The 27,397-nt window shown below is 40.8% G+C and overlaps 1 protein-coding gene, 1 long non-coding RNA gene and 1 pseudogene across 12 annotated transcripts in view; 2 read left to right on the top strand and 1 right to left on the bottom strand.

The window, feature by feature from the left end:
- Positions 1–14,719, top strand: part of LOC120363112 (uncharacterized) — a 42,277-nt gene extending 27,558 nt beyond the window's left edge. For 6 of the 11 annotated variants that reach the window (XR_012515174.1, XR_012515176.1, XR_012515166.1 and 3 more), the window contains one exon: positions 3,625–5,368. This is a non-coding gene — a long non-coding RNA (uncharacterized LOC120363112). Of the gene's footprint in view, positions 1–960; positions 2,018–3,624; positions 5,369–8,908; positions 9,695–13,765 lie in introns of those variants that run through there. The other 5 variants (XR_012515170.1, XR_012515177.1, XR_012515169.1 and 2 more) reach the window with 5 other exon arrangements.
- Positions 2,002–10,907, bottom strand: LOC141582312 (tripartite motif-containing protein 43-like). Its single transcript, XM_074390204.1, has 7 exons — positions 10,773–10,907; positions 8,386–8,800; positions 7,702–7,797; positions 5,368–5,595; positions 4,352–4,374; positions 3,723–3,820; positions 2,002–2,618 (listed from the first exon to the last, which is right to left on the bottom strand). The coding sequence occupies exons 2-7, from the start codon at positions 8,794–8,796 to the stop codon at positions 2,125–2,127; spliced, it is 1,350 nt and encodes a 449-aa protein (XP_074246305.1). The 5' UTR covers positions 8,797–8,800; positions 10,773–10,907; the 3' UTR covers positions 2,002–2,124.
- A 2,217-nt stretch (positions 14,720–16,936) lies between the features above and the next one.
- Positions 16,937–27,151, top strand: LOC141582186 (tripartite motif-containing protein 64C-like; annotated as a pseudogene).
- The last annotated feature ends 246 nt before the right edge of the window (positions 27,152–27,397 follow it).

The following is a 27,397-nucleotide window of genomic DNA, read 5'->3' as shown; positions in this document are numbered from 1 at the left end:
TTCTGGCAGGCATCATGGATCACGAAGGGCCAGAGGAGTGGAACATATGGGCACAGGGTGAGAGGCCTGTGACAGGACACAGCCTATCTCCTTCACAGCAGAATGTTAATAGGCATTAGATTTTAATAAACAGAGAACATATCTCTGAGTCAGCATCAAAAATTTCTACAGTCCAGAAGAAGGAATAGCCACAGCACCTAACCTCACCTTCCCTTGTGAGTATGGGAGTCACAGGGCAGTGAGAATGGAACAGCGTTTATCTGAGGTTAAAGCCAATGCTTCTCTCTCTTTAGTCCACACTTACAGTAAGGTCCATTGGATGCCGTGGCTACAAGTTTCTGAACTTCTGGCTTTTGAAGGAAAGACTTTCTCACCCTCTGTGCTGAAGGTATTCTATGTATTATGAAATCTGGTTAGTGGCTCTTACCATCAAGAAATCTTGAAAAGTACAAGGCACTCAGAAGGCCTACATTAATAGTTTCCAGCCACTTAGAGACATCAGAGGGGTTCCTGCCAAGGGTGCACTGACCTTTTTCATCTCACTGTCCTAGAGTTAGTGGGTCTGTCTCTGGTCATCTTGAAGGAGATGGATCATCCTTCACTCCCTCTACTTCAATATCTTGTGCATCTTCCTCAACGGTTTTGCCATGTTGTTTTCATAATGATTGTCCAGTTGATACTAAATCTTGAAGAAAAATTCCAAAAGAATATTTAATTCTTTTTTGGTCTCAATTGTCAATTGCCCTTTTACATGAATCTGGGGCAGATCTAAAGGGCTTCTTAGAGCTCATGTTTTATAGGACCACAGTCTCTGGATGTAGATCCTCAATGTCCACTTCTTAAAGATACATTCCATCCCACATTCTCTTCCTATGATGTAACTTCAAGACTGCTACTGTTGAATGTTCTAGTCCCTTTACTTTGTGTAGTGTTGTGACTATAGCTGATGTTTTACTCTAGCATAATAACACTTCTCCTGACTCTGTGGGAATCTTCACTGTGGAAAGGTAACTACCATGCTGTGAGCAAGCCCAAGTGGCTACGTGAAGAGGCCCTTTGAATATATTCGAGGTAACAGCCCCAACTGAGGAACCCCAGACATCAGTCAGGATCATCTGCTAGACTGGGAGTGGAACATCTGTTGCCATTATTTAATTGGTGATCATGAAAATGACCATGTGGTAGGTAGACAGACTCAGTTGACTCACTAGAATCTGGGTTTTTATCAGAACTGGGTTTTGCTTGTTTTGTCTTGTTTTCTTTTTTCCTGACACTAATGTGTTCCCACTGTAACGTGAGGTGATGATGATGTCTCAGGTCTAGGTTATCAGTGAGAATTCACAATCTGTGTGAATTTTAAGTATAAACACATTTTAAAGCAGACAGTGTGCTCCTCTGTCTATTTTCCCCTGGGTGATGCTGTTTGCTTTTTTAAACAGCTACAGAAGTCAATGTGGGTTAAACCTTTTGGGTTCTAGCTCAGGCATTGCTGGCAAGTTCTCAGAGAAGCAAGGCTCCTCAGGCTGCACCATTTGGCTCATGTCTGCAGATGGCTGTTCTATCTAGGTTTTCGTAAGTTCACTCTGATGTTCACACAGTGATAAAAATCACTTAATAATGCATTTCTCAGAATGTGTTTTTGTCACCATAGGACACATGCCTGTTAAATCCTCATTTTTGCCCAAAGATTCAGTGACAATTTAGGTGTAAAATAAATGTTCCCCCTAAAGTGATGAGGTGCAGACTTTATTGTATCAATAGGAGGGAGCTCCCACACTTGCAAATGCATTGTACAAAATCCTGACTGTCCATGATGTGCAAATTATGTTCCTGCCTGAGATCATTCAGCTGGAATCACACACCCACATATTTCCAGAATTCCATCCAATAAATTCACAAAGCAGTTGAAAATCACAATATACACTTTAGGTAATGGGCCATTAGAGATTATTTTAATTGTAGAAAAGCATACAAAAATTTTTGCATTTTACATATTTTTTATTTAACTGTAATAAAGTGACACTAAAACAGAAAAAAAGCCTGAACAGTATGATTCCTTTGCTTGAACAGTGAAGGACTCCCTTGTACATGCAGTTCCCAAACAGTCAGCTTTCTTTATCTTAATCATCTGTGGCCAGTGTAAAAGAAAGGCCTGACAGGGAAATTTAAGGAGCCATCCGGGTAACGCCATATGAGGGAATTCTTGGCTACATTAAAAAAACTCAGACTTCCACTTTCAAAATCCAGAAACACACCAACCCGGCCCAGAGGTTTCTCTACATAGTGAGCAAGCATTGGAAAGCTGGTCAAGAGACGGAAATGATGATTCACCTTCACACATAAAAGAAGAAATATGTCCACAGATGTAATCATGGTGCCATTATTCCTTATCTGGGAGTCCTTACAGACACCCAGAGCCCAGTCCCAAGAGTCGTCCACATCCAGCTCCCAATAGTGTTTCCCAGAGGAGAAGCCCTGGGCTCCCCATGCAGCAAAATAGTCAGGTCTGTCAGAATTCACAGATCCACCTTCCCGTTCAGGTCTAAACATCCAACTTCTCACATCCTCAAACAGGCTGATAATGGGATTGCTTACTTCATAATTGAAGGAAATTTCCACTGTAGAAAAAAGAGAATGTTCCAGCGAAAAGCAGCTTATACATTCTTAGGTTCAGATAAGAAAGAGACTCTCACTAGAAACCACAGGTCAAGATTAAAAGGCAACTTTTGTCTGGAAAAATGTTGGAATCAGAGGGTGTTAGGATACCTGCATAAGTACATGGCTAAACTACAAGGACCACAATTTCTATAAACTCAAAAATATAAGGGGAGGATTGTCATGCCTAAGTCTAGTCAGCTACTTCTTATAACAACTGAAAAACTGGAAGCTCTTGCACTGCATCCAAGTCCATGGCAATAAAATATATGTGCATTTCCTCTTCCCTGTCAGGGAAGAGCAGGAGGCTGGGGACAGGAGACGAGGTGGGGAGCCATTCTTACACCTAAATAAATTATCACTTTGCCAGAAATATGATCTGCCACTTAAGTAAGCAAATTCATACTTAAAGAGAAAATCTGAATCCATCTTCTGGAAAGTGCAGATTCCTTGCAGGAATTATCTGACTTTCATGCTGGATTTCAGCACAGACTTCTTTTATCTGCCTGATTGATCATGATCTGTCCTGGAGTTCTATCTAAGGGCTCATCAACCACCAAATCACTTTCCTATTGTTTGCAGATTCTCAGATTTGCATTGTTATTTAAGTTACTCATGGGTGTTTTGGTTGATTAAAATGCACATGATTAAAATTACAAATGCTATGAAACTTCACCTGAAGTTTACTTAAAAAAAAAAAAAAACTCTCACCAAATCACAATCATTAACAGCACTTAATTTCAAGTTGAAATGTCCTGAATTAATTCAGTTCTGTATACCTCATGTAATACTTGTATACATGAAATTTTGTCAGAGAATGTTTCTAAGTCCTAAGGAGCCATTCTGCATGTTTTATGTTTTTCTAAGTAATATGTTATATGGCTGATTCTTATTACATTTTACCAGCTTTTAATTTAGTCTGTTTGATGATAGTGAAACTATAAATATAAAGACTTATTCACAAACTAGTTTCTTCCAGATGAAATATCATTACACTAGGAAAACTGCCCATAGAAACCATACTTGAAGACATTACATGTTGATCCCAGCAAGACGGCGACACTCACCTCGGAAGCGGTTGAGCCTGTGCACCAGTCCAGTGATGGGCCCTGCAGTAAACTCTGGATTCACAGGCTGGGGCATGTGCAGCAGCACGGACTCGCTCCTGCAAGGAAGCAGGTGCAGTTGGTTAACCTTTCTGGTGTCTGTGTTTAAGAAATAGATTCCAACAGGAAATCCTTCATTCAAACCCACTTCTGATATTGCCATGTAACTCCACAATCCTAGGATGGGTTTATGGCTCTCTTAGGGAATCTTTCTAAGGATTCACTCCATTTCTAACCTACTACCACTGAAAGATAATTGCCTCTCTCTCTATCTGCCACCAAATAGTTTGTTTCTAATTATGATTCTGAATCTTAAAATTAGGCAACTATATCCTAGTAACTTCTGCATTGAACTCTTCAAAACATTACCCCCTGAGTCACTTGGGAAAGTAAGAAAAGATTAAAATCTGATACAGGGCATAAGAAAACATATTCAACATAACACACGAACACCTGAGTACACACACATACACACACAATCACACTGACACATTATGTTAACAAATTATGTTTTCACTTTGTTGAAAACAGCTTGATGTTTTTCATAGCACACCTTGTGCTTCGGCCTGCAATGATGACCAAAAACATACCTTGCCATGATGTCTCCCAAATCCTGTAAAGAGAGAGAGAAAAAAGATACTTCTTTAGAAAGTTGTTATTCTGGCTGGGTGTAGTGACTCATATCTGTATTTCCAACGCTTTGGGAGGCCAAGGTGAATGGATCACCTGAGGACAGGAGATCCTGACTAGCCTGGCCAACATGGCAAAACCTCATCTCTGATAAAAATACAAAAAAATTAACTGGGTGTCATGGTGCATGCCTGCAGTCTCAGCTACTGGGGAGGGTGTGGCAGGAGAATTGCTTGAACACAGGAGGTAGAGGTTGCAGTGAGTTGAGATTAGGCCACTGCACTCAGACTGGGTGACAGAACAACACTCTGTCTCAAAAGAAGGAAGCAAATGAACACACAAGTTGTTAGATTCCACCTGTCTAGTCTTTAGGTTTTGAAAACTTTCGAAGTACTACGTACTATCACTGCAAGTCTTTTAAAATGTATTCTCATTTCTCACATTAATACCAGTAAGACCAATTGACAGAATCTGTTTCTGATAAATTCAGGACCCTGGATCTGAGTGAGAGAGAAAGGTTGAGTAGTGACTGTGCATTGCTGCAGCTGTCTACAATGTGGTCTTTTTCAGGGCTAGTTCCTGAGGGGTAATGTGGCTCAAGTCAAGGGCATTTCAAACCTAGGACTGCCCAAAAAAAGGAAGAAGGAAATGTTAGTTTCTTCATAATTTCTATGTATCATCCAACATAGACAAAAATATTATTTTCACATGAAAGTTTTCTCTTCCAGAGTTTTAATGAAATGAACTGGAGAAGAAAGCTTGAGGTGGAAAATGTTCTGTGGAAATCTATCTGCACAGCTCCATAAAGCTTTGTTTCTATGATTAGGTTAGGAGTTGTAGTTTATCTCTATAACTAGGTGGGAATGTCTATCACCATCAATGCAGGAGATGAAGTATGTCTTTGGTACCCAATGAAAAGCAAAGATGTAAATGTCAGCTAATACAAAGTGTCTCAAGGGACATCCTCAGTTCTTACCTGGAGCAGCTCCACATCTGGTTTATGACACATTTCCATTAGTTCCCGATACATTTCTTTCAAGTGCTTCTTCTTTTGATGCATGTTGATGCAACTTCTCTGGATTTGTGGAAATATCTCTTGGTGTTCCTTGCACAGTCTCTCTAAATGTTTTTCTTCCTTATGGAGAACTGGATGCACCTTCATATACTCAACCCTGATCATCTGTGCACGAAGAAGTGCATAGGCCTGGAGAGACATGGATTTTGTAGGTTACATACCCAGGTCTACTTCCACCTCACAGAACCCACTAATTCATCCTGACCTTTCCTTCGTTTAATTTTCATTCTTTGCAAACACTAGGATAAGTTAAAAAGATCTTCCTTAGTGGAGACCAGGATGGTTGAAAGGAAGCTTCTCTGGAGTGCAGCTCCCACTGAGTGAGACACAGAACCAGAGCGATATCCACAGGCCACCCATCTGACAAAGGGCTAATACCCAGAATCTACAAAGAACTAAAACAGATTTACAGGAAAAAAACCAACAAACCCATCCAACAGTGGGCAAAGGATATGAACAGATACATTTCAAAAGAAGATATATGTGAGGCCAAGAAACATGAAAAATGCTCATCATCACTGGGCATTAGAGAAATGCAAACCAAAACCACATTGAGATACCACCTCACATCAGTTAGAATGGCGATCATTAAAAAATCAGGAGACAACAGATGCTGGAGAGGATGTGGAGAAATAGGAATGCTTTTACACTGTTGATGGGAGTGTAAATTAGTTCAACCATTGTGGAAGACAGTGTGGCAATTCCTCAAGGATCTAGAAATAGAAATTCCACTTGACCCAGCAATCTCATTACTCGGTGTATACCTAAAGGACTAGAAATCATTCTATTATAAAGACACATGCACACATGTGTTCATTGCAGCCCTGTGTACAATAGCAAAGACCTGAAACCAACCCAAATGCCCATTGATGATAGACTGGACAAAGAAAATGTAGCACATATACACCATGGAATACTATGCAGCTATAAGAAATGATGAGTTTGTGTCCTTTGTTGGGACATGGATGAACCTGGAAACCATCATTCTCAAAAAACTGACACAAGAACAGAAAATCAAACACCACATGTTCTCACTCATAGGTGGATGTTGAACAATGAGAACATGTGGACACAGAGATGGGAGCCTCACACACTGAGGTCCATTGTGGGTGCTGGGGGGAATAGTGGGAGGGAAGGTAGGAGGGATAACGTGGGGAGAAATGTCAGTTATAGGTGATGGGGGGATGGGGGCAACAAACCACCTTGCCATGAATGTACCTATGCAGCAATCTTCCATGACCTGCACATGTACCCCAGAACCTAAAAAAAGACCTTCCTTCAAAATGTTTATAATTCATCAATTCCTGAACACCTGCATAAAAGCCCTTTAGATTTAAATGTTTAAATATATGTCCTCTCAAATCTGAAATACCACTAGAAAACAAGTAAAATTTATCATTGATTGTTAAATCATCATCAACAATATATATATTTGTTACTCAATTAGTCTGTAGTCTCAAATCTTTGTCCTTCACAGCCTAAACAGTCATTCTTAGTAAATGTTGTCAGTATATTCTAATCAGGGTCAGAAGTCATCACACAAAAAAGATCTCAATAAACATTGTAGCCCCCATCTCTGAAACTGACCACCTCTGCTCTGTCTCCTCCCTTCTTCTGTCTAAAGCTACAGTCTCGCCTCACCATTCTAAGAACATGAATCCCCATTCCATTGTGTTTCTCCTCCCAATACTGACAAACTGTTCTCTCACTCCCCTAGTCATTTTCGTTTCTTCTCCTCAGCTTTTCATCATGTTACATTTTCTCCTACTCAAACAGGCATCATGGTCTGGGTCCTTTGCTATCAGATTTCACTAACACAGGCATAGTTCTTAAATTACTGTTTCCACCCACTTTTTTCCCTAGGAGCAACATCCTATTTACTGCTAAATGCCTTTATTTCTCATTTACATATTATTTAATCAGTATTACATAATTCATCTCATACAGAAACCTCTGCCTGAAATACTGATTAATTTTAAGCGCACACTGGCCTCTCAGAATTTACATATATATATATTTATATATGTAAATATACATATATATATTTACTTATCTGAAAAACATTTCCAGAACACCTGAACAATTGTTATGTTGAACAGTCAGGTTGTTTTCCAGGCTATAAATAAACATATGACAAAATCTGGCATATGAGAATTTCAACTCAAGTTGCTAATATAAATGTTCTCGGCATGCCTGACTCAAACATGTCCTGAAGACACATGATCTCATACTTACACTCCAGAGGATGCTTGTTTTTACCTCCTCACTTAGATTTCTCTGATTTTCTTGAATTTTTTCCCATAAAATCCTCATTTGCTTTAAGAGCTTCTCCTGCAAAAGAATTATGAGGGTGAGCAACAGAAAATCAAATACCATAGATTCCATACTCTGAGTGAGATACGCAGGCAAGGGTTAAAATGTATGAACAGACTAGAGAGAGGAAAATAAACCAAGTTTTTTCACTGCTCATCCTCAGTATTTTCAAATCTGAGGTTTCAGATGTATAACAGTTTAGGGAACTGGTGAGTGAAGATTTCTTGTAACCTAGGTAATGATCAGTGAAACACCCTTCCACTACGCTGGCCGCCTGCTTTTGTCATTTGTCCAGTAAGATTAAATACATTTCCAAAATGTATTTTCTTTGTTCTTGTAGTTTTGGTAGCTTTTCGATGCCTTTAGTGTTATACTGTAGAGTCAAAGTAATAGTGACATTCACTTAATCACCCTCTTTTTGGGTGCAGGCTTTGTGAAGGCAGGTATAGTTGCATATTGAATTCAAAATTTCATCATTGGTACCTCCAAAAGCACCTGGCACTCAGTAAAGGATGGAGTGATCACCACAATGGTTCTCATCTCCCTTCTCATCTCTTTAACTCCTCCACCCTCCAGCCTGCAGGTGATCCCAGCACTGTGTCTTACCCGGTGTTCTTCAGCTGCCCCTTCAATGGGACAGTGTTTGTGAGCCCCGTGCTCCTGAGAGTTAGAGCACAGTGAGCAGAGCAGACTCTTGTCCGTGGCACAGAACATCTTCTTTGTTTCCCTATGGGTCCCACATACTTGTGTCTCAGAGCTCAGGAATTGCCAGACACTGGCTTTCCTGGCAATCGTCACTAAATTCTTCAGAAAAATGTTAGTTTTGAAATCCTTTTGATGTGATGGCTCCCTGCACATAGGGCAGTTGGCAGGACTTTGGGCTTCTTCCCAGGAAAGGCAGAGGCAGGGTCTACAGAAGCTGTGCCCACAGCCTATGGTGACAGGGTCTACCAGGTAGTTCAGGCAGATGACACAGGTGAGTTCCTTCTGGAAGGCCTGTGGGAAGTCTGAGTCCATTTTCCTGGGGGAAGAAAACCACAAGAATTTAATCTTCTGCCCTGGAGAGACAAAGATCCAAGCAAAGTCTCAATCAGGTTGTGATCAAATAACATCTTGTTTTTTTTTCTAGAGAAGAATTGGCTTTCATTTGCAATGACAGAGATAGGACAAATAGAAAACTGAGGCACTAAGAGCCATCAACCTCTGCAGAAAAATGTGATTGTTCTCCAGTCAACGCACAACCAGCTTTCCAAACCCAACTCTTTTGCACAGAAGAATGTCAGTTTTTTGAGGTGTTAGTGTCCACCAAGTTGCTTGGGCTTCTAGGATTTAATCAAGCTATCAACTCATGGGGTAGTTACACTCTAAATTGCCAGGGACTGGTTTGGAGAAGGGATGCTAACTAAGCTCTTCTACTCTCATCGTTTGATTTAACTGTAACAAGGATCCCTCAGAGTTGTCCAGAGGGCCCCTGCTTGAAAATAAAGCAGAGGTCATTCTTTGTCCAAAATCAGGCAAAGCTAGCCTTTACACTCCAAGGCAAAACAAACCAAGGTAAAGGCACTTCTCCAAGATAGAACAAACAATCATTTTTTAGGCTGCTGTGTTCATTCAATCAACAAAAACTTTGTGGCATGTTTACTATTCCTGGACTGTCTGTTAGTTTGGGGATATATTGATAAAATATAGAAGGGTTAACAGAGGATAGAAATGTTTTCTAAGCCCTTTGGAAGCATTGTCATTACTCTTTCACACAGTCAGAAAAATACTCAGTATCATGCAATAATAAAAGGCACTAGACAGTAAGGTGGTGTTTTAAATGGAAGGGTGGGGGGAAGAAAACGTAGGCCAGGCAAGGTAGCTCAAACTTGTAATCCTAGCATTTTGGGAGACCAAGTCAGGCAGATTTTTTGAGCTCAGGAGTTCTAGACTGGGCAACATGATGGCAAAGTGTCTAGATCAGCCTGTCTCTAAAAACACACACACACAGCCGGGCCTGGTGGTTTATGCCTGTAATCCAAGCACTTTGGAGGCCAAGGCAGGTGGATCACTTGAGGTCGGGAGTTCAAGACCAGCCTGACCAACATGGTGAAACCCCATCTTTAAACACACACACACACACACACACACACACACACACACACACACACACTATATATAGATTATATATGTAAAGCCCAACATGGTGGTCCATGCCTGTAGTCCCATCTACTTTGGGGGATGAGGCTGAAGAATTGCTTGAGGTATTAAGTAGAGCCAGTAGTGAGGATTATTTCCACCACTGCACTCTAGGCTGTGTGTCCCTGTCTAAAACAAAGAAAGAGACAAAGAAAGGAAAAATCTAAAATCCTGGTTTCTACACAGTATAAATACAGAAACCCTCTATTTCTGATATTTCTGCATAGTTGCCCGTGAGACTTTCCTACATGGATAGCCATTTCTGGCTTTCTTCCACAGAGGAACTGAGGTTTCTGAAGAGACTTTTACCGTGTTTTAGAAAAAAATGTTTGCCCAAATCATTCAAAGCACTCTACCTATGTACAGGCATACATTGCAACATAGGCACATTTTCCCTAGTAGAGTAGAATATAACACATTTTTACACATAGATTACAACACTCCTAACCCATTTACAGAGTCTTCAGAGATTAAAGAATTACTAGATATTTGGAAACTACTGCAAAATGATTATAATCTATAAAACAACTAAAAAATACGTTAAGTAAAAAATTAATCATAACATTAATTTGAGGATCATGCAGCAAGACAGATGACAAAAATGTTTAATTTGTAAATAGGTTAAATGGAGCTTGTAAACCTATTGGTTATGTTTAAAATAATTTAAAAAAAGAAACGGAGCTGTTTTTAAAACTCAGAAAATGACATCATTTAATCTAAAAAAAAAATCTAAGTTTGCAGATAAAGTCCCCAAATTTTGTTTGTTTTGGTTTGTAACCTAATAGCAGCTCCTACTCTGGAAAGTGTACACTTACCTCAGAAATAGATCTACGTTCTCACCAAAGCTTGCTGTCCAAAAAGATGAAGTCAGCTCAGGGATCAGGGTCTCACGGCGCAGTGGCGGTAGCTTTTGGAAGTCTCCAAGGCCAGTTGCAAAGCCACTCTGTGGGTGCTGGAGAAGAATGAGCTTGGCTCTTGCGGTGTCCTTTTATACGTCTCTGAAGACCACACCCCTTTCCTCTAATTGGATTTCAGAGGGCGTAGGTGGGTGTTAACACAGTTGATTAAGTTTCTTCAAAACAAAAGGTTTTTTTTTTTTTTTTCTTAATGACGTTTCGCTGTGTCGCCCAGGCTGGAGTGTCGCGAAGCTATCGCAGTTCACTGAAACCTCCGCCTCTGAAGTTCAAGCAATTCTCCTGCCTCAGCCTCCCAAGTAGCTGGGATTACAGGTGCCCGCTGCCGGGCCTGGCTAACTTTTTTTTTTTTGCATTTTTAGTAGGAGGGGGTTTCACTATGTTGGCTAGATTTATCTGGAATTCCTGACCTCAAGTGATCTGCCTGCCTTGGACTACAAAAGTGCTGGAATTGCAGCCTGAGCCACAGCCCCCAGCAATTCACTTTTATGGTAATGTAAGAATTTAATCTAGGGTTACTCCTGGCCTCCCGACTCCAGAAGGAATATTTCTCCTTCTCCTTGTGCTGCAGATGAAGCCTTCCAAGGGCCTCTCAGCAGCCGTGGGACATATGATTCCCTCCTTTATTACCTGGCACTGCTCAACCCAGCTCAAGGGGTATAGGGAGAAAGTCTAGAAAGCTCTAGCCAGGTGCAGTGGCAGGCACCTGTAGTCCCAGCTACTATGGAGGCAGAGGCGGAAGAATCGCTTGTGCCTGGGAGGCGGAGGTCGCAGGGAGCCGAGATCATGCCAGCAATGATATAGTGAGATTCTGTCTCCAAAACACATAAATCAATAAATAAATATAAAAAAATTGATGATTAGGAATACAATATACTAAGATATTTATGACAAAATATAAAGTAAGCAGAAATCATATAAAATTGTAAATAGAATTTGGTTACTTTAACAAATATAGAAAAAATTAAAGGGATTTAATCAATTAGTATAATAATTGTGTTATCTTTAGGGAAATATTGGGAGAATTGTTTCCTTATTGTTTATAATTCTTTCCAATTTTTTTTGTGGGTAAGAAGTCAATAATGAGAATAACACTTTCAGTAGATTTCAAACATGGTGTATTCCATGAAGCTGATTTTCTAACTTGAAAAGAAAAATGATGATGTCCCTCCTTGACAAAATGCCTCATCATTAGAAACATGGTTTGTTTAGGACACATAGCTTTTTCTTCCTTATTTCTATATTTGTTTCATTTTCTCCAAATAATAGTAAAGATCTAGTTTGTGTCTCTATTTGATGTTTACAATTCCTGAAACAACTGAGCAGTGCATTGCACATAATAATTTCTCACTAAGTAAATTAAGCTGAATGTTGAATTTCCATCCAAACCTTTGAAACCAAAGGAAGAACTGTGTCTTCATCCTTCTTTTCTTGTATTATTTCTTTCCCCTGTAACAAAGGATACAGCGTGTTAACACAAGATACAGAGAAAGAGAATGTGTGTCTGTGTGTGTTTATATGTGTACATGCTTTACATATGGTAACCACATCAATTTTTGTATTTGTAGCAATGCCTTGTAATTTTGATTCAGAAGCCCATAGCATTTTATTAAAATTATGTTTCATTTGATTGTCTCATCTGTTTATGGGAGCTGCTAACAGGGATTCTGTGTTTCATTTACCATATACTATTACAAAATGTGAGTTTTGTGCTCAATCAATCTTCCTACCTCAGGCTCCAAAATCACTAGGACTAGTCACGTGCCACAATGCTCAGCTAATATTTGTACTTTTATTTGTCGAGATAGGGTGTCCCTATGTTGCCCAGGATTGTCTCCAACTCCTGACCTCAAGCAGTCCTCCCACCTCAGCCTCCCAAATTTATGAGATTAAAAGCATGAGCCACTGCTCTGGAGCTTATTTATTTACGTCAGAGTTTGTTCTTCTCTTCCTGGTCTATTGCATGAACTATCTTAGCTCCTACTGTAAAATATTCTTCTGCCGTGGTCATGTGAAACATTACAAAATTGTTTCTGATGATTCTTCATGTTTTATGTCACATATTCTAACATGATAGTGTGACTTTTTAAAAAAGAACAAAAAAATAAAATTTTGGCTAATCACAAACAAGACTTTAATGATCACTGTTGTGCTATAACTTATTATAATGCATTAAAAAATCAGGACTTATTTATAATGTGCCTTGAGACAGATACTTCAGTCACTTGATTTCTCAGACCTCAATTTTCTTCTCTGTGAAATACTAATACAAACTGTGTGTAATTTATTTTGAAGAATTTGGAAAATTGTAACTAAATACTCTTATCAAGAATGATTGCTGTGTTTTCTATATTGTTGTTACTGTTGTAGCACTGAACCACTTACCAGTTTTAAGTTTTTGCTCAAAGTGAAAATATAATTAATTAATATGTATTTCATAGACTATGATTTTTTTTTTTTTTTGAGACACTCTCTCTCTATAGGTCAGGCTGGAGTTCAGTGGCATAATCAGCTCACTGCAACCTCTGCCTGCCAGGTTCAAGCAATTCTCCCTCCTCCTGAGTAGCTGGGTCTACAGGCATGCGCCACCATGCCTGGCTAACTTTTTGTATTTTCAGTAGTCGGGGTTTCATCTTGCTTTCCAGGCTAGTCTCGCACCCCTGACCTTGTGATCAGCCCACCTCTGGCTCCCAAGCGGCTGGGATTACAGGCTTGTACTACCTTCCCTGGCCAGACTAGTCTTTAGAGATGATTGAATGTGGAAGTTCAGTTGAGAAGTGACTTGTTCAAATTGTTAAATTAGAAATATTCAATGTTAAAATGGTAGCATGCTCTTGTGTTTCTCTTCTGTAACATTTAGGCAACTAATAAAGACCATACTGTTTTATCAACAGGCATGTCATCCATGCTCCAAGCAGCCACAGCAAGTATTCAAGGGAGTCATTTTCAGGAATTTCTGATGCTCTGTTTGATATTGAAACCAAAGTGGATCTTTGCAAAACTAAGGGAGAAGTGAAGAGAAAGACTGCTGTTGCAGCCTTCACAGTGCAGGCAGCTGCAGAGGCTTTGAAAGAAGCAGCCTGAGAGGGTTCTTTAGAGAATCCATAGAGATTTTTGTGGTATATCATTCAGAAAGGCTTATGATGGGTATATTGGTGAAGTTTAAAGGAGTATATTAGAAATAAAGCTAGACATTATATACAGTCATGTGAGTGTTCATATATTTATCTGTGTATATATTTTTCTTTTATTTCCTTGTTATGGACTAAAAATAAAAAATAATAATTAGGCAAAAAAATAATAATTATTCTGAAATGGAAGAATCAAACTCAGTAAAACATCCAAGGGGAATGGGTAAATATGGTAAAACTCTCATCTGGCATTATCAGGGAATCAAGTCTAATCTGTTCATGTCACTTCACACATAGGAAAGCATCAGTGTGTCCTAGAGCGCACTGGGGAACATGCACAACTGCTCCAAGGCGGAGGCCTCACGCCCTGCCTGGCCCCCCAGGGCTCAGAGGATCACTAGCTCAGCACATGGTTGAGAAACTAATTAAATTACACTTTTAGTAAATGTAATCACTGTATAGCATAGGAAATAATTTTTTATTAAAAGTATTTTATATAAAACACTATCATATAACACACAAGGTAGAGAAAAATAGTAATGAAGTGAACATTTGTGAACCTACTAGCTATATTAAGAAAATAATATTTTCAATATCTTTGGGTCCCCTATGTATTCACGACAGTTGTGCTTTTTCACTTTCTTGAATTGTTATGTTTATTTCCTGTTATTCTTTATGATTTTATCATACATGGCTATATTATTTACATGTTTTATGTTTTTGTTTTATGTAGTTTACTATTTTTTATAAATGCAATCATGCCATGTATATTTTTATGGTACTTGATTTTTTCCCACAGGCTTTTAAGTGTTCAGCTAGATAGATAGCATTTATTCAAATGAAAATAAGATTCATGGACCATCAAGACACAGAAAATACATAATAATGTGAATAAGGAAAGTTAATATAAAGAATGATTAATTATGATAGAATTTGAGCAATGAAATATTGTCTAGTAAAGTGTAAGGAGAAGTCTAAATCATATGTGATGAGCACATATAAGGAATTGCCATTGTTTCCAGGGTGAAGTTTGAGAAGCCGATGAAGAGACCCCTCACATCTTGCCCTCACTGAATGTTGAAAGTTGCTGTGGTGTTGCGCATGAAAAACTTTTGGTCAGTCCGAAAAGTATCACTTGCTCAGAGGGAAGAACCTGGTACCTGGTACCCAGAAGTGCCCGGATGTGGCTGGGCGGTGTCCGAAGGCTGCGAGCAGGTGCTCACAGGCAGAAAGCTCATGCAGCGCCTGCCAAGCCCAGATGATGTGGACATGGCCCTGGAGATGTATAAGCTGTCTCTGAAGACTGAACGACTTGAGAAAGAGAGAGACAAATCGGTGAACACCCATCAGAAATTTTCTGAAAAAGAGGAAGCAAAGGACTTATTTTTTCCTTTAAGTCAATACACAGAATCTTCATTCATCAACTCTACTCTTCGTTAAGCACAATCACTCTAAAAAGTGTCTGGGCTAGAACTTTATTACTGCGAGAGAACATGTGTAGTTATTGGTAATCCAGCCTTTTGTGGCTCATACGTCTACTTTCCTGGACTTGAAGTGCTGGGGGTGGGTGGCACAGAGTAGGCCGAGGCGTCGCCACAGCCCGGACGGTGCTTCTGCCACTGCTGCTCCGTGGAGATCGTCCCACGCCTGCCGGATTGTATCTGCCCAAGACGCGAGTCTGGTTTCATCGAGGAGCTTCCAAAAGAGACCAGGGGCACAGAGGATGGTTCTGCCCCCTGCGCAGCCCTCACGGACTGGAACCGCTGGAACCGGCTGCCTTTGGAGAACGTGGACCAGGACCTCAGGACCGCAGGGCCGCAGACAGTTCGCTCTCGGCATCGTTGACGGCGGCGTCGAGACCCCCACGCTCCCTCCGGGGGCGCAGGCTGACGACGGCAGGGACCCCGAGCGCCGGGGGGAGCGAGAGCCCGAGTCCCGGCACCCGCCCCCGGGGCCCCGCGCCGCCTCCCCCCGCGGCGGGCCACCTGCCGACACGAAGGCGCCCCCACGCTGGAGGGGGTCGCCCGGCGCCGACGGACATCGCGCCCGCCGCCGTCCCCGGCCCGGGTCCCTGGGGAGCTCCGCCCGCCGACCCCGCGGCCCGCGGCCCGGACGCCGTCCTCACGCGGCCGCTCAATCCGTCTGAGAACGCGGCCCCCACCGGCGGACGGAGAAGACCCAGGCCCTGCCCGCCGCCCCGGCCCCGAGGGGCACCGGGCTCCGGGCGGGAGCGCCCGTGTGCGAGGACGACCGTGCGCCGGGCCGGCGCGGGCGGCGGCTGCCCTGCACCCCCGGTCCGCGAGGCCGCGGGGTGCCCTGGCGGGAGCAGGGGGTGCCCGCCCGCGCGCCCGCCCCGACCTGCCCCTTCTCCCGCCCTCGCCGCTGTCCCCGCCAAGCACGGCGGCTGCCCCGGCTGCCGGAAAAGCCTCACGGGACAGAACTCGGCCACGAACGCCCCGGGCCTGGCGGGGCTGAGCGTCTCCGCGTCCTCCTCCGCCTCCAGCTCGCCCGGCAACCAGAACGCCGCAAGGAGCCCCTGAGCCCGCGTCTGCCGGCGCCACCCCGGTCCGCACCCACCCCCGCCCGGGGGACCCGAGGCTCCGGGGAAAGTGCGGGGCCTCTGCCCCCCACCCCCGGCCGGCGCCACGTGGCCCTCGCAGACCGTGTGCCCCGGCGGCGCCGCTCCTGGCTGGTCGGCACCGCAGGCCCGGCCTGTACCGGGCGAGACCCGAGCCCGGCCCACGGGCCCCCTGGCTTGGGAAGGCCTGCGCCATACGGCCCCTGCCGGGGCACCCCGGCCTCCCTGGCCTCGCTGTCTGACCGCACCTTCTAAGCGTTCAGTGGCGGAAAGGTTTTCATAATTTTAAATTATTACTGCTTTGAAATACATGGACGTTTTCGCTCACATGCTGCCCATGCGTGAGCTGTGGCAAGATGGGGCCCAGCTGCTCCGCCAGTGCTGCGAGCACCGCCAGGACAGGCCGTGTGGGCCCCCCAGCCTCCGCCTCGGCTGCCTCCACAACCCAGAGTTTGGGGGCTCGGGACCATGAGGATGACCAGCAAAATTCAAGAACAAAACTGCTACAGCAGACTTTTTTAAAGGAAAAAAAAATGTGTATCTTGAAAGTCATTTAAAATACACCGCATACAAAGGAAAAAAAAAAAAAAAAACTTGGTTTCAATCCACACTTCAGGACTCCCTGGAAACTTGCCTTCTGGGCCACTTGTAAAGCTGTTTAGGTAGAAATGTCATCTCTGAGGTGCTCCACTGCAAATTTGAAAAAAGGCCAGTATCAGAAGAAGCTCTTGGCTGCTGAGGTCTCCTGGTCACCATGAACTTGAAGAAGTGAGTGCTATAGCAGCAGCCTTAACTACAGAATCTGGGAACTGGTGTACCCCTGCATACCATCTGGGCCAGATACCGGAGATGTCATTTCCAAAGCAGATTGGAAGCACGTTTTTGGAATTCTCTCCAATGTCTTCTACTCAAAAAGACTGACATCCTAACACTTGACTATATATATATATTTAAAAGGTCTAGATCTATTTATGTAAAAAATCAAGAGCGAGTGGATAACCCAAGTTTGGATAACTGGTGCATAATAAATTTATTCATTTTTTGCTGTTGTACATTGGATTTATTTTTGTATTTTGGTTTTGTGAGCATGTCTGCTCATGCAAATAATCAAGAGATTCTCTTTCCTGACAGCATCTTCCGATAGGTGGAATATCTGGGTTATAAAATTTGTGGATTGTCAATTCTACTGAGCAATGCCACTTACTGTTTTAAAGTGATTTCATTTATATTTCTACTAACAGGGTAATCATATTACATAAAAATAATAGAAGTATGGTTGATTGTGGCAAGTTAAAGAAATATAAATAACTCACTCTTATTAAAATCCAAGGGGCACAGTGGCTCACGCCTGTAATCCCAGCACTTTGGGAGGCCGAGGTGGGTAGATCATGAGGTCAAGAGATTGAGACCATCGTGGTCAACATGATGAAACCCCGTCTCTACTAAAAATACAAAAAATGAGCTGGGCATGGTGGCGCGTGCCTGTAATCCCAGCTACTCAGGAGGCTGAGGCAGGAGAATTGCCTGAACCCAGGAAGTGGAGGTTGCGGTGAGCCAAGATCGCGCCATTGCACTCCAGCCTGGGTAAGGAGCAAAACTCTGCCTCAAAAAATAAATAAATAAAATAAAATCCAAGGGATTTGAGGGAAGAACAATTTATACATTGAGCATCAAATACTTCAAATAAGTTTTGGAAGACATCCAGAGGAGTTTAACTACTTTCTTGTAGTTTATCAAAATCCCGTAATAAGGTTAAGCAGGTAGGAATATAGGCACATTTGTATTTCAGAAAGCATTCTGGCCTAGATGAAATAGAAGGGCTTCAACCCAGCAAGAGAACAGAACAAGTGTGTGTGTGTGTGTGTGTGTGTGTGTGTGTGTGTGAAAAACAGTCTGACTCTGTCACCCAGACTAGACTCAGTGGCACAACCCCAGCTCAGTGCAACCTCTGTCATCTGGGCTCAGGCAATCATCCAATTTAAGACTCCCAAGTAGGTGAGATTACAGGCGTGCACCATCATGCCTGTCTAATTTGTGTGTGTGTGTGTGTGTGTGTGTGTGTGTTTTGTGGAGATGGAGTTTCACCAGGTTGCCCAGGCTGGTCTTGAACTTCTCGGCTTGACTAGTCTATCTATCCAGGCCTCCCAAAGTGCTGGAATTATAGGCATGAGCCACTATTCCAGGTCCTAAAATCATTTCTCATGGCAACTGCTGTCATGTAAACTTTACCCTCAGAAAAGATAAGACTACCCTCATCTGTTGGATTTCAGTTTAGGTGTTACTTCTCTTAGGAAGACTTTCAGGATGACTGTCCCTTCCTTTGTATCACCTACTAGACCATGAGCTCCTTAAGGATTGAGTTTTCATTTTTTAAATTTTTTTAAAAATTTAATTTTCGGGACTCATGTGCAGAACAGGTAGGTTTGTTACTATTTTGGCTCCAATCCCTACCAATATGGAGAGTCCATAGTAGACACTCATTTTGTGAGTAACCAGAGAAGTGCACACACGAGATCCTCTGAGACATTCTGGGCTTTGAACAGACGAGCTACACTGCATTGTAGGAATTGCACAATGCCTTTGTTATGGGGTTTGGCTGAGCATGCCAACAGACTTTTTGTGATGTCATTGATAGAGAGTTGGGCAGTGTTATAGATGTGGGACAAGGTGAATATTATTATTCTATAAAATGCACCAAAACCTGCACAATACTTGAAAGCTGTGTAAACTTCCAATCAATTCTGCCAGCATGCAAGAAGCATTTCCCGCAAAATATTGTATGCAGTTCTGTGGCTTAGGAACATACTTTGGCAACATATTTAATATCACTGAGAGAAAAACAGTTTTCAGAGACAGATTGCCTGTGTTCAAACCCTACTTAATTTGAATATAGCTATTCAAATTATTAAAGTTTCCTGTTCTTACATTTATTAATCTTTAAATGAGTATGAAATATTATTTATCTCATGGGGTTGCTGTAAGAATTAAGTAAGCTAGTACTTAGAACAGCTTGTAGCATATAATTTGTAATTAATAAATGTCTGATATTTTCATTTGAATGACAGTATATTTTAGTTAGGTAATGAAATACTGCTTTTTCTCTCTTACCTATTCTGCGTGATGACACAGTTGTAGTATAATAGATGGTAACTTTTTCAGCCTCTAGCACTAAAGTTTGCAATTATTGCTCATTCTTTTTTATGCATCTCATAAGTGCTCATGGTTTATTTCTGTCTAATTCAGGGCATTCTACACAACACAGCATTGAATTTTTCCTGAAAAGTGAGAGTAGTAGAAAGCCTTTCTTCTCTACACTTAGGTAGATAATATACAACATTTTAAGAAGTGTTTGAAGCAGTTTTCAAAAAACAACATTTATGGAAGACTCTGCATATATGTATCTATGATTACCTTTTCTAACTTTTTTGGATCTATCTTTTGAAGCATAATGCTGATCAAATGACACCTCAGAAAACATACTAATTTGCAATGCCATGGATTGATTAAAAAGACAGCCACTGCATCTTTTACTAGGACATGCTTTTATAAGGTTTATAATTGTTTTAATGTCTGTTAATATGTAAATGGTGACTTTTATTTAGATTTTTACTTTTTCAGTTTCTAGCAAGGTTTGTTAATTTTTAGTTTATAGAAATGACCGAAATCCGCAAACTTTAGATAATCTGTTAATGCAAGTATGTGTAAACATTGGTGATTTATTAAATCATGGTAAACAACAACAAAATCTGCTAGTATGGCGACTGTGTTAAAAATATCTTTTATACACTATTAAAGATAATTATGCATATAATTATTCTGTAAATAGCAGCTGGGTGCCTTGGCTAAGGCCTGAAATTCCAGCACTTTGGGAGTTGGAGGCAGATAGATCACCTGAGGTCAGCAGTTTGAGGCCAGCTTGGCCAACATGGTGAAACCCCCATCTCTACTAAAATTACAAAACTTAGCCAGGAATGGTGGCAGACACCTGTAACCCCAGCCGCTTGGGAGGCTGAGGCAGGAGAATTGCTTGAATCTGGGAGGCAGAAGTTACAGTGAGCTGAGATCATGCCATTGCACTCCAGCCTGGGTGACAGAGGGAGACTCCGTCTCAAAAAAAGGTAATAATAATGATTATTATTCTGTAAATAACTATTATATAATTTTAAAAATATGAATACATACATTGCTTTAGATATTTGTGTACATATATGTAAAGTATCTGTAGTGAAATTATTCAAAAAGGTGTATGAATTGAAAAAAGATTTTATTTTTATATAAAACAATCATTATGAAATGGTCATAAAATAGTAAAAATAAGAAAAAAAGCTTAATACAACTAATTCCACTAAGCATTATATATACAATTATATGAAACACAATTGAGTTCCTCCAACACTTTTTTAAACAAGGGAGTTACACAGTACAGATGTGTTGTAATCCCAGTTAATGTTTTATCTTTGGACATATTCTGTTAAATAATGGCTAGGCACTTAAGCAATTATAATTTTAAAACTCACAGTAAGAAATAAAATTTTAAAAGTTAGCATGTGGCTGGGCACGGTGGCTCATGCCTGTAATCCCAGCACTTTGGGAGGCTGAGGTGGGAGGATCAACTGAGGTCAAGAGTTCCAGACCAACCTGACCAACATGGTTAAATCCTTTCTCTCCTAAAAATACATAAATTAGCTGGGTGTAATGATGGACACCTGTAATCTCAGCTACTTGGTAGGCTGAGGCAGCAGAAGAATTACTTGAACCAGGTAGGGGGAGGTTGCAGTGAGCCAAGATTCAGCCATTGCACTCCAACCAGAGCAACAGAATGAGACACTGTCTCAAAAATAAATAAATAAAAGTTAGCATGTGCAAAATAAAAACATATTTAATGAAATAATTGTTTTACATAAAATATTTCTTTGAACAAGTTGTGTAAAGTCAACTTTCTTGCATCCCAAACTTGTCTGTTGAGCTTTGAGCCCCCAAGTGTGGTTTTCTGTACTATATAAATCTAATCAGCCAATTTACCCCTTCCTGTGCAATCTAATCAGTTTCAGGAAGTGGGTGTGGTCTTATGTGGGCCCTTACACACTAAAAGGATGCCCATCCACAGACCTCTCCTTCAGTGAGGACCCACTGGATTTCTGGCTTTTGGGCTTTGGAGCACTAGGAGTTACTTCTAATCTGGTTATCGACAGAGCTTCTAGAAAGAGACCATTCATAGTAGTCTTGTGAGTATCAAATTTACAGTAAACCCATCATGCTTACTTTTTCTCTTAAAAATACTTTAAATTTACCTGACAGCATGCTTGGGTCTTTTCTAAGCAAACAAGTAGCTGTCCTAGTGATTTTACATCGAATCAAGATAAAGTGTCTTTTATTTGTAACAGCATTTTTGTACCCTTGCTATTTGATTTTTTTTTCTGTATTGTTGGATTTTTTAGGTATGAAAAGATATCTTTCCAGGGTTTCATGCAGTGATAGAACCCATCAAATACCTAAAATGTTCACTGAAATGTGGGAATGTAGTAATGGTTATTATGTTCACCACAGTAAAATTTTAAAATGTTGAATTGCTTTGAAAATTCTTGTTGGAAAAGTCCTATTTGCTGTCTCTTCACAATTTTCAGTTTGCAGACTACACTTGAAAGCTGTTAAAAATAGATCTAACTGGCCTAGTGTGCTGGCTCATGCTTGTAGTCCTAGCACTTTGGGAGGCCGAGGCTGGGAGATCTCTTGAGGTCAGGAGTTAGAAACTAGCCTGGCCAAAATGGTGGAAAACCGTCTCTGCTGAAAACATGAAAAAATTATCCTGGCATGGTGGTGGGTGCCTGTAATACCAGCTAATTGGGAGGCTTAGGCAGGAGAATTGCTTAAATCTGAAAGCTGGAGGTTGCAGTAAGGTTGCAACAAAAAAGGAGGGAAGGAAGGAAGGAAGGAAGAAGAACTGGGGGCTACACTTCCATTAACTGCATTTCTGAATTTTCTAGTTGAGCACAGAAAACCTAAAGCATGTCTTCACTTTTGTTATTTTAGAAGATAATTTATTAGTTCTTTATGAATTCTTGCTATTATAGTTTAAATACTATTTCAGAATGTTAAAGTGTTCTCTCTGATCATCTGAATTGACTATGGAAAAGTTTCTAAATTAAGACATTATTTACATTCAATTTATTGAAAGGAAGAGTTTTGATGTTAAAGCTAAAAGGACTAATTCAATGAATGATAATTTTGGGAGTTGACAGTTGAAGTCCACTTTGATTGATTAATCAATCTTAGATAAAACCTATTCATAGTTGTCTAAGAAAACTTCACAGGTGAGTTTGGAGGCAGGGAGTATAGAATAATAGCGTAGATACTAAGTGTCTTTCATATATTATCATCATGGAATCATTGAGAGAGATAGAATGACAGAGACAGGAAGAGATTCAGAATGTGCTTCTTCATTAATCAGCTCATATAAGTGACTCAGAACGCATCCCCACATTGACTCTCTTCCCAGGATCTAAGCTTGTCTAAGTAATTGGGAATGATTGAGAGCACTGCTTGTTTAACAATAATACCATGAGGACTCTCGTCTCATTTTCCCATTTGAATCACAATTGAATCTTCATATCCATGGGTTTCATACCCATGGATTCAACTAATCTCAGATAAAAAATATTTGCAGGAAGAAAAAGCAGCTGTACATGCATTTTTTTGAGACAGTCTTGCTCTGTCACCCATGCTGGAGTGCGGTGGCCAGATCTTGGCTCACTGCAACCTCTGCCTCCTGGGTTCAAGCGATTCTCCTGCCTCCGCCTCCAGTGTAGCTGGGACTACAGACATGTGTCAACATGCCCAGTTAATTTTGTTGTATTTTTAGTGGAGACTAGGTTTCACCGTGTTAGCTAGGATGGTCTCAGTCTACTGACCTCATGGTCTGCCAACCTCAGCCTCCCAAAGTTCTGGGATTAGAAGCTTGAGCAACTGCACCCAGCCAAACATGTACATATTTTTAACAATCTTCTTGCTGTTCCTAAACAATCTTCTCACTGTTCCTAAACTGTATGGCATTACAAGAATTTATACGGCATTTACATTATATTAGGTATTCAAAGTCATCTAAAGATAAAGTATTCAGGAGGGTAGACTTAGGTTACATGCAAATCCTACACCATTTTCTAAAAAGAGACTTGAACATCTTAGGATTGTGGTATCTCAGGGAGCCCTGGACCCAATCTCTAATGGCTACTGAGGAAAAACTTCATAAATTCAGCATGTTTGCTAATTTACTATGTCTCAGTTTGTACTGGAGCTAAGTTATTGAATAGATTGGACAGAAGTCAAGTAAACAATGAAAATTGTCTACCAGCCTTTTTTCCCCCTATTATAGGGGAAAATACAAATAAAATAAGAGAGAGAAATTCTCAGAATTTTTTTTAATTTTCAGAAACCTGGATTCAGCAGCCTGCAGGCCTTCCAGAATGAGGTCACCTGCACCATATGCATGACCTGCTTCATAGACCGGGTCACCATTGCCTGTGGGCACAACTTTTGCAGGCCCTGCCTCTGCCTCCGCTGGGAAGAAGGCAGAGCACCAATGCACTGCCCTGTGTGCAGAAAAATCTCAGAGAAGTCCAAATTCAAAACCAGTGTGGCCCTCAAAAAGCTGGCTTTCCTTGCCAGACAGAGCAGACCTCAGAGAAACATCAACAGCTCAGCCAAGATCTGTGTGCGACATGAGGAGACTAAGGAGCTCTTTGGCGAGGCTGACAGGAGATTGCTCTGTGCACTCAGCTCTGAGTCACCAGAGCTCACGGCTCACAGCCACAGCCCAATAGGATGGGCTGCTGAGGATTGCAGGGTACATGATGCCTCTAAGGCAGTTTGAAATCTACAGAATCTTAAATCACAAAGATGAGGGTCTATGCTAATGACGATGATGGGAATGCAGATGGTGGCGATGGTGATTATTCCACGGCAATCATAAAGCAGAAATGTGTCCTTATGCAGCCATAAAAAACGATGAGTTCGTGTCCTTTGTAGGGATATGGAAGAACCTGGAAACCATCATTCTCAGCAAACTGACACAAGAACAGAAAATCAAACACCGCATGTTCTCACGCATAGGTCGGTGTTGAACAATGAGAACACATGGACACAGGGAGGGTAGCACTGCACACTGGGGTCTGTTGGTGGGAAATAAGGGAGGGACAGTAGGGGGTGGGAAGTTGGGGAGAGATAGCATGGGGAGAAATGCCAGATACAGGTGAAGGGGAGGAAGGTAGCAAATCACACTGCCATGTGTGTACCTGTGCAACAGTCTTGCATGTTCTTCACATGTACCCCAAAACCTAAAATGCAATAAAAAAAGACAGAAATGTGTCATTTCAATGTTGTTGACTAGTTTGACACTCTAATCAAAGCTGTGTTGAGCCTTCAGTAAAGCAGATTTCCTTAGAAACATTGTTCAAATATGTGGTATGGAGCTGTGAAGCAGGCGGCCAGCAGCAAAACACTTTTCAAAGTCAGATTATATAAAAGCCAGTTTCTCAGAAAATTGATGCTATTATCTGAAGGGTCCCTTAAAACACTCTATTATGCTTCTATTAATTTTCACTTCCAAATTATTGGGAACAAATTTGTTTAACATGGAAAAATCTGACCACTGCACTCTAACTTAAATTCATGATTCTTTCAAATACAGCCTTTTTAAAAAATCAGTAATGGGATGAAATCTACTATACTGTCCTCATTATTGTTAAGCTTCTTGTTTATGTTGCAGAAGAAACTCACAAAGGAAATGGACTATGGAAAATCAATCAAGAAACAGAAAACAATCTAAATCAGGAAACTAGCAAAACTCGTTTGATAGTGGTAAGAATGAAAATGTTTCCTTTTGTTTTTATGCAAATAAACACAATGTTGGCTTATAATTTTTAGCTAAATTCAAACTACCACCTAAAAGATAGTGGTTTCGTCCCATAAAAAATATAATGATTTCAATTGATATAATAGGATTCACAAATAGAGAAGCCCACACAAGCTAGCCAAGTAATTTTAATATATTAGATAAATGGCATATTATGTCTCCTAGTTCAAATTAGAAGGTTGGTATAAACATTTTCAGACACTGGAAATGAGACAACATTTTACTAAGGTTGGGTGTGAGGAAGAGGAAATAAATAGAATAGTATGTAAAGGAAAAATACAGTTAAAAAACCCTGTATGCATAATATGGTGTATGGCTAAAATGTTTTTTAATATTTAAGTGAATCAGGCATGGAAAAAACCTAAAAGGCAGAAGATTAATAGGGAAAATAACTGACTTGGTAAGAACTGTGAAGAAGCATCACAGGGAGAGAAATGAAGAGTCTTTATATAGGTTTCGATTTAAACAGGGAAAGAGAATAGGAACTTTTTTTTAAAATGATAGAAGAAATGGCAAATACTCAAGACTCTTTGCAAGAGTAGGCAAAAATTTATCAAATTGCTTGATTACACCCAGAATATAATTATTTGCAGTTTTCTGTTGAGAGTTACAACATGTAATCATTTTAACCAAATGTCTCTGCAGGACTATGTGGATTTAAGGCAGGTGATAATCAATATTCAATATCAAAAGATGCATCCATTTCTTGAAGAGGAGGAGCAACTTCATCTACAGGCACTGGACAGAGAAGAGCTTTTCCAACCACTCCCAAACAGTCAAGTGAGAATGACCCAGCATTTAGAAAGGATGAAAGACATGTACAGAGAGCTGTGGGAGCTGAGCCACATGCCTGGCATGGAGCTGCTCCAGGTGAGGAGGGAGGGTCCATCCTCAGAGACAGGAAGCCTTTGCTGGCCAATGCTGCCAGGACATGGTATGTCACCTGCATAGGTCACTACTGTTTGCTAAGTAACAACTGCTGTCTGATACCCATCATTACATTTGTCCAGTCATTTATTACTGCATACTTTGGTAATCTTTGGGAAGTTTTTGCCATTGTAGTACCTAACATAGGAAAACATTCTCTTCAATATAATTAGGAGTACTATCCACACAGAGAGGTTATCCAAGGTCAGCAGAACCCCAGGTGAGGGGAAGGTTACTAATACTCCATTTATGTGCCCTGGTTCCTCTCCACTCTCTGATGTACCATGCAACAGTGATTACTGAAGCTATTGAGGCTTTTCCCCTTGCCTGGGCAAGGTTTGTAAAAGTTGTTCATCAGTGTCAGCATACTCTGTTTCTCATATAGTTCTCTGTTTTGTTTTAATAGCTGTCATATGCGGTCAGACCTTTCCATGGGAATAAGATTAGGAAACTAATGATCCTGGAAACCCAGGTATCCTTGATTTACTCCATAATCTCTTGATGATCTCCTTTGCTCTTAATGTCTGCCGATGAAGTGTTTCATGGTTTAGTTGAGGTTCTATTATTAACGTAACCTGGAATTATTCCTTAGAGGGGAATACGAAAATATACATTATTAAAACACTGAACCAAAAAGAAACAAAAGTATGGGAAAATGTGCAGAAGGAAAACACTTTCACAATTAACATTATCTTTTATTTCTTTGCAGGATGTGGGAAATGTATTCAAAAGGTGAGTTTGCACTAAAATAATGTTATTTCTGAACAGGTCATTCTCTTGTTAATGAAGTGTATGTATACATTTTGAGCTACTAAAATCATCCTCAGTGGCTATGTTTTTTTTTTTTTAATGCATTTTAGGTTTTGGGGTACATGTGAAGAACATGCAAGATTGTTGCATAGGTATACACATGGCAGTGTGGTTTGCTGCCTTCCGTCCCCTCACCTGTATCTGTCATTTCTCCCTATGCTATCTCTTCCTA

The sequence above is a fragment of the Saimiri boliviensis genome, chromosome 19 (genome assembly GCF_048565385.1).
Source record: "Saimiri boliviensis isolate mSaiBol1 chromosome 19, mSaiBol1.pri, whole genome shotgun sequence".
Classification (NCBI taxonomy): Eukaryota; Metazoa; Chordata; class Mammalia; order Primates; family Cebidae; genus Saimiri; species Saimiri boliviensis.
This window is presented reverse-complemented; position numbering and strand designations above follow the sequence as displayed.

What these genes read in the sequence shown, in the direction of transcription:
- LOC141582312 (XM_074390204.1), bottom strand. Translation starts at nt 8,796, where the DNA reads ATGGACTCAGACTTCCCACAGGCCTTCCAGAAGGAACTCACCTGTGTC. An exon ending in GGGCAGCTGAAGAACACCGG is followed by an intron (nt 7,798 to 8,385) that starts GTAAGACACAGT and finishes ATTCTTTTGCAG; the next exon opens with GAGAAGCTCTTAAAGCAAAT. An exon ending in CAGGCTCAACCGCTTCCGAG is followed by an intron (nt 2,619 to 3,722) that starts GTGAGTGTCGCC and finishes TTTTTTCTACAG; the next exon opens with TGGAAATTTCCTTCAATTAT.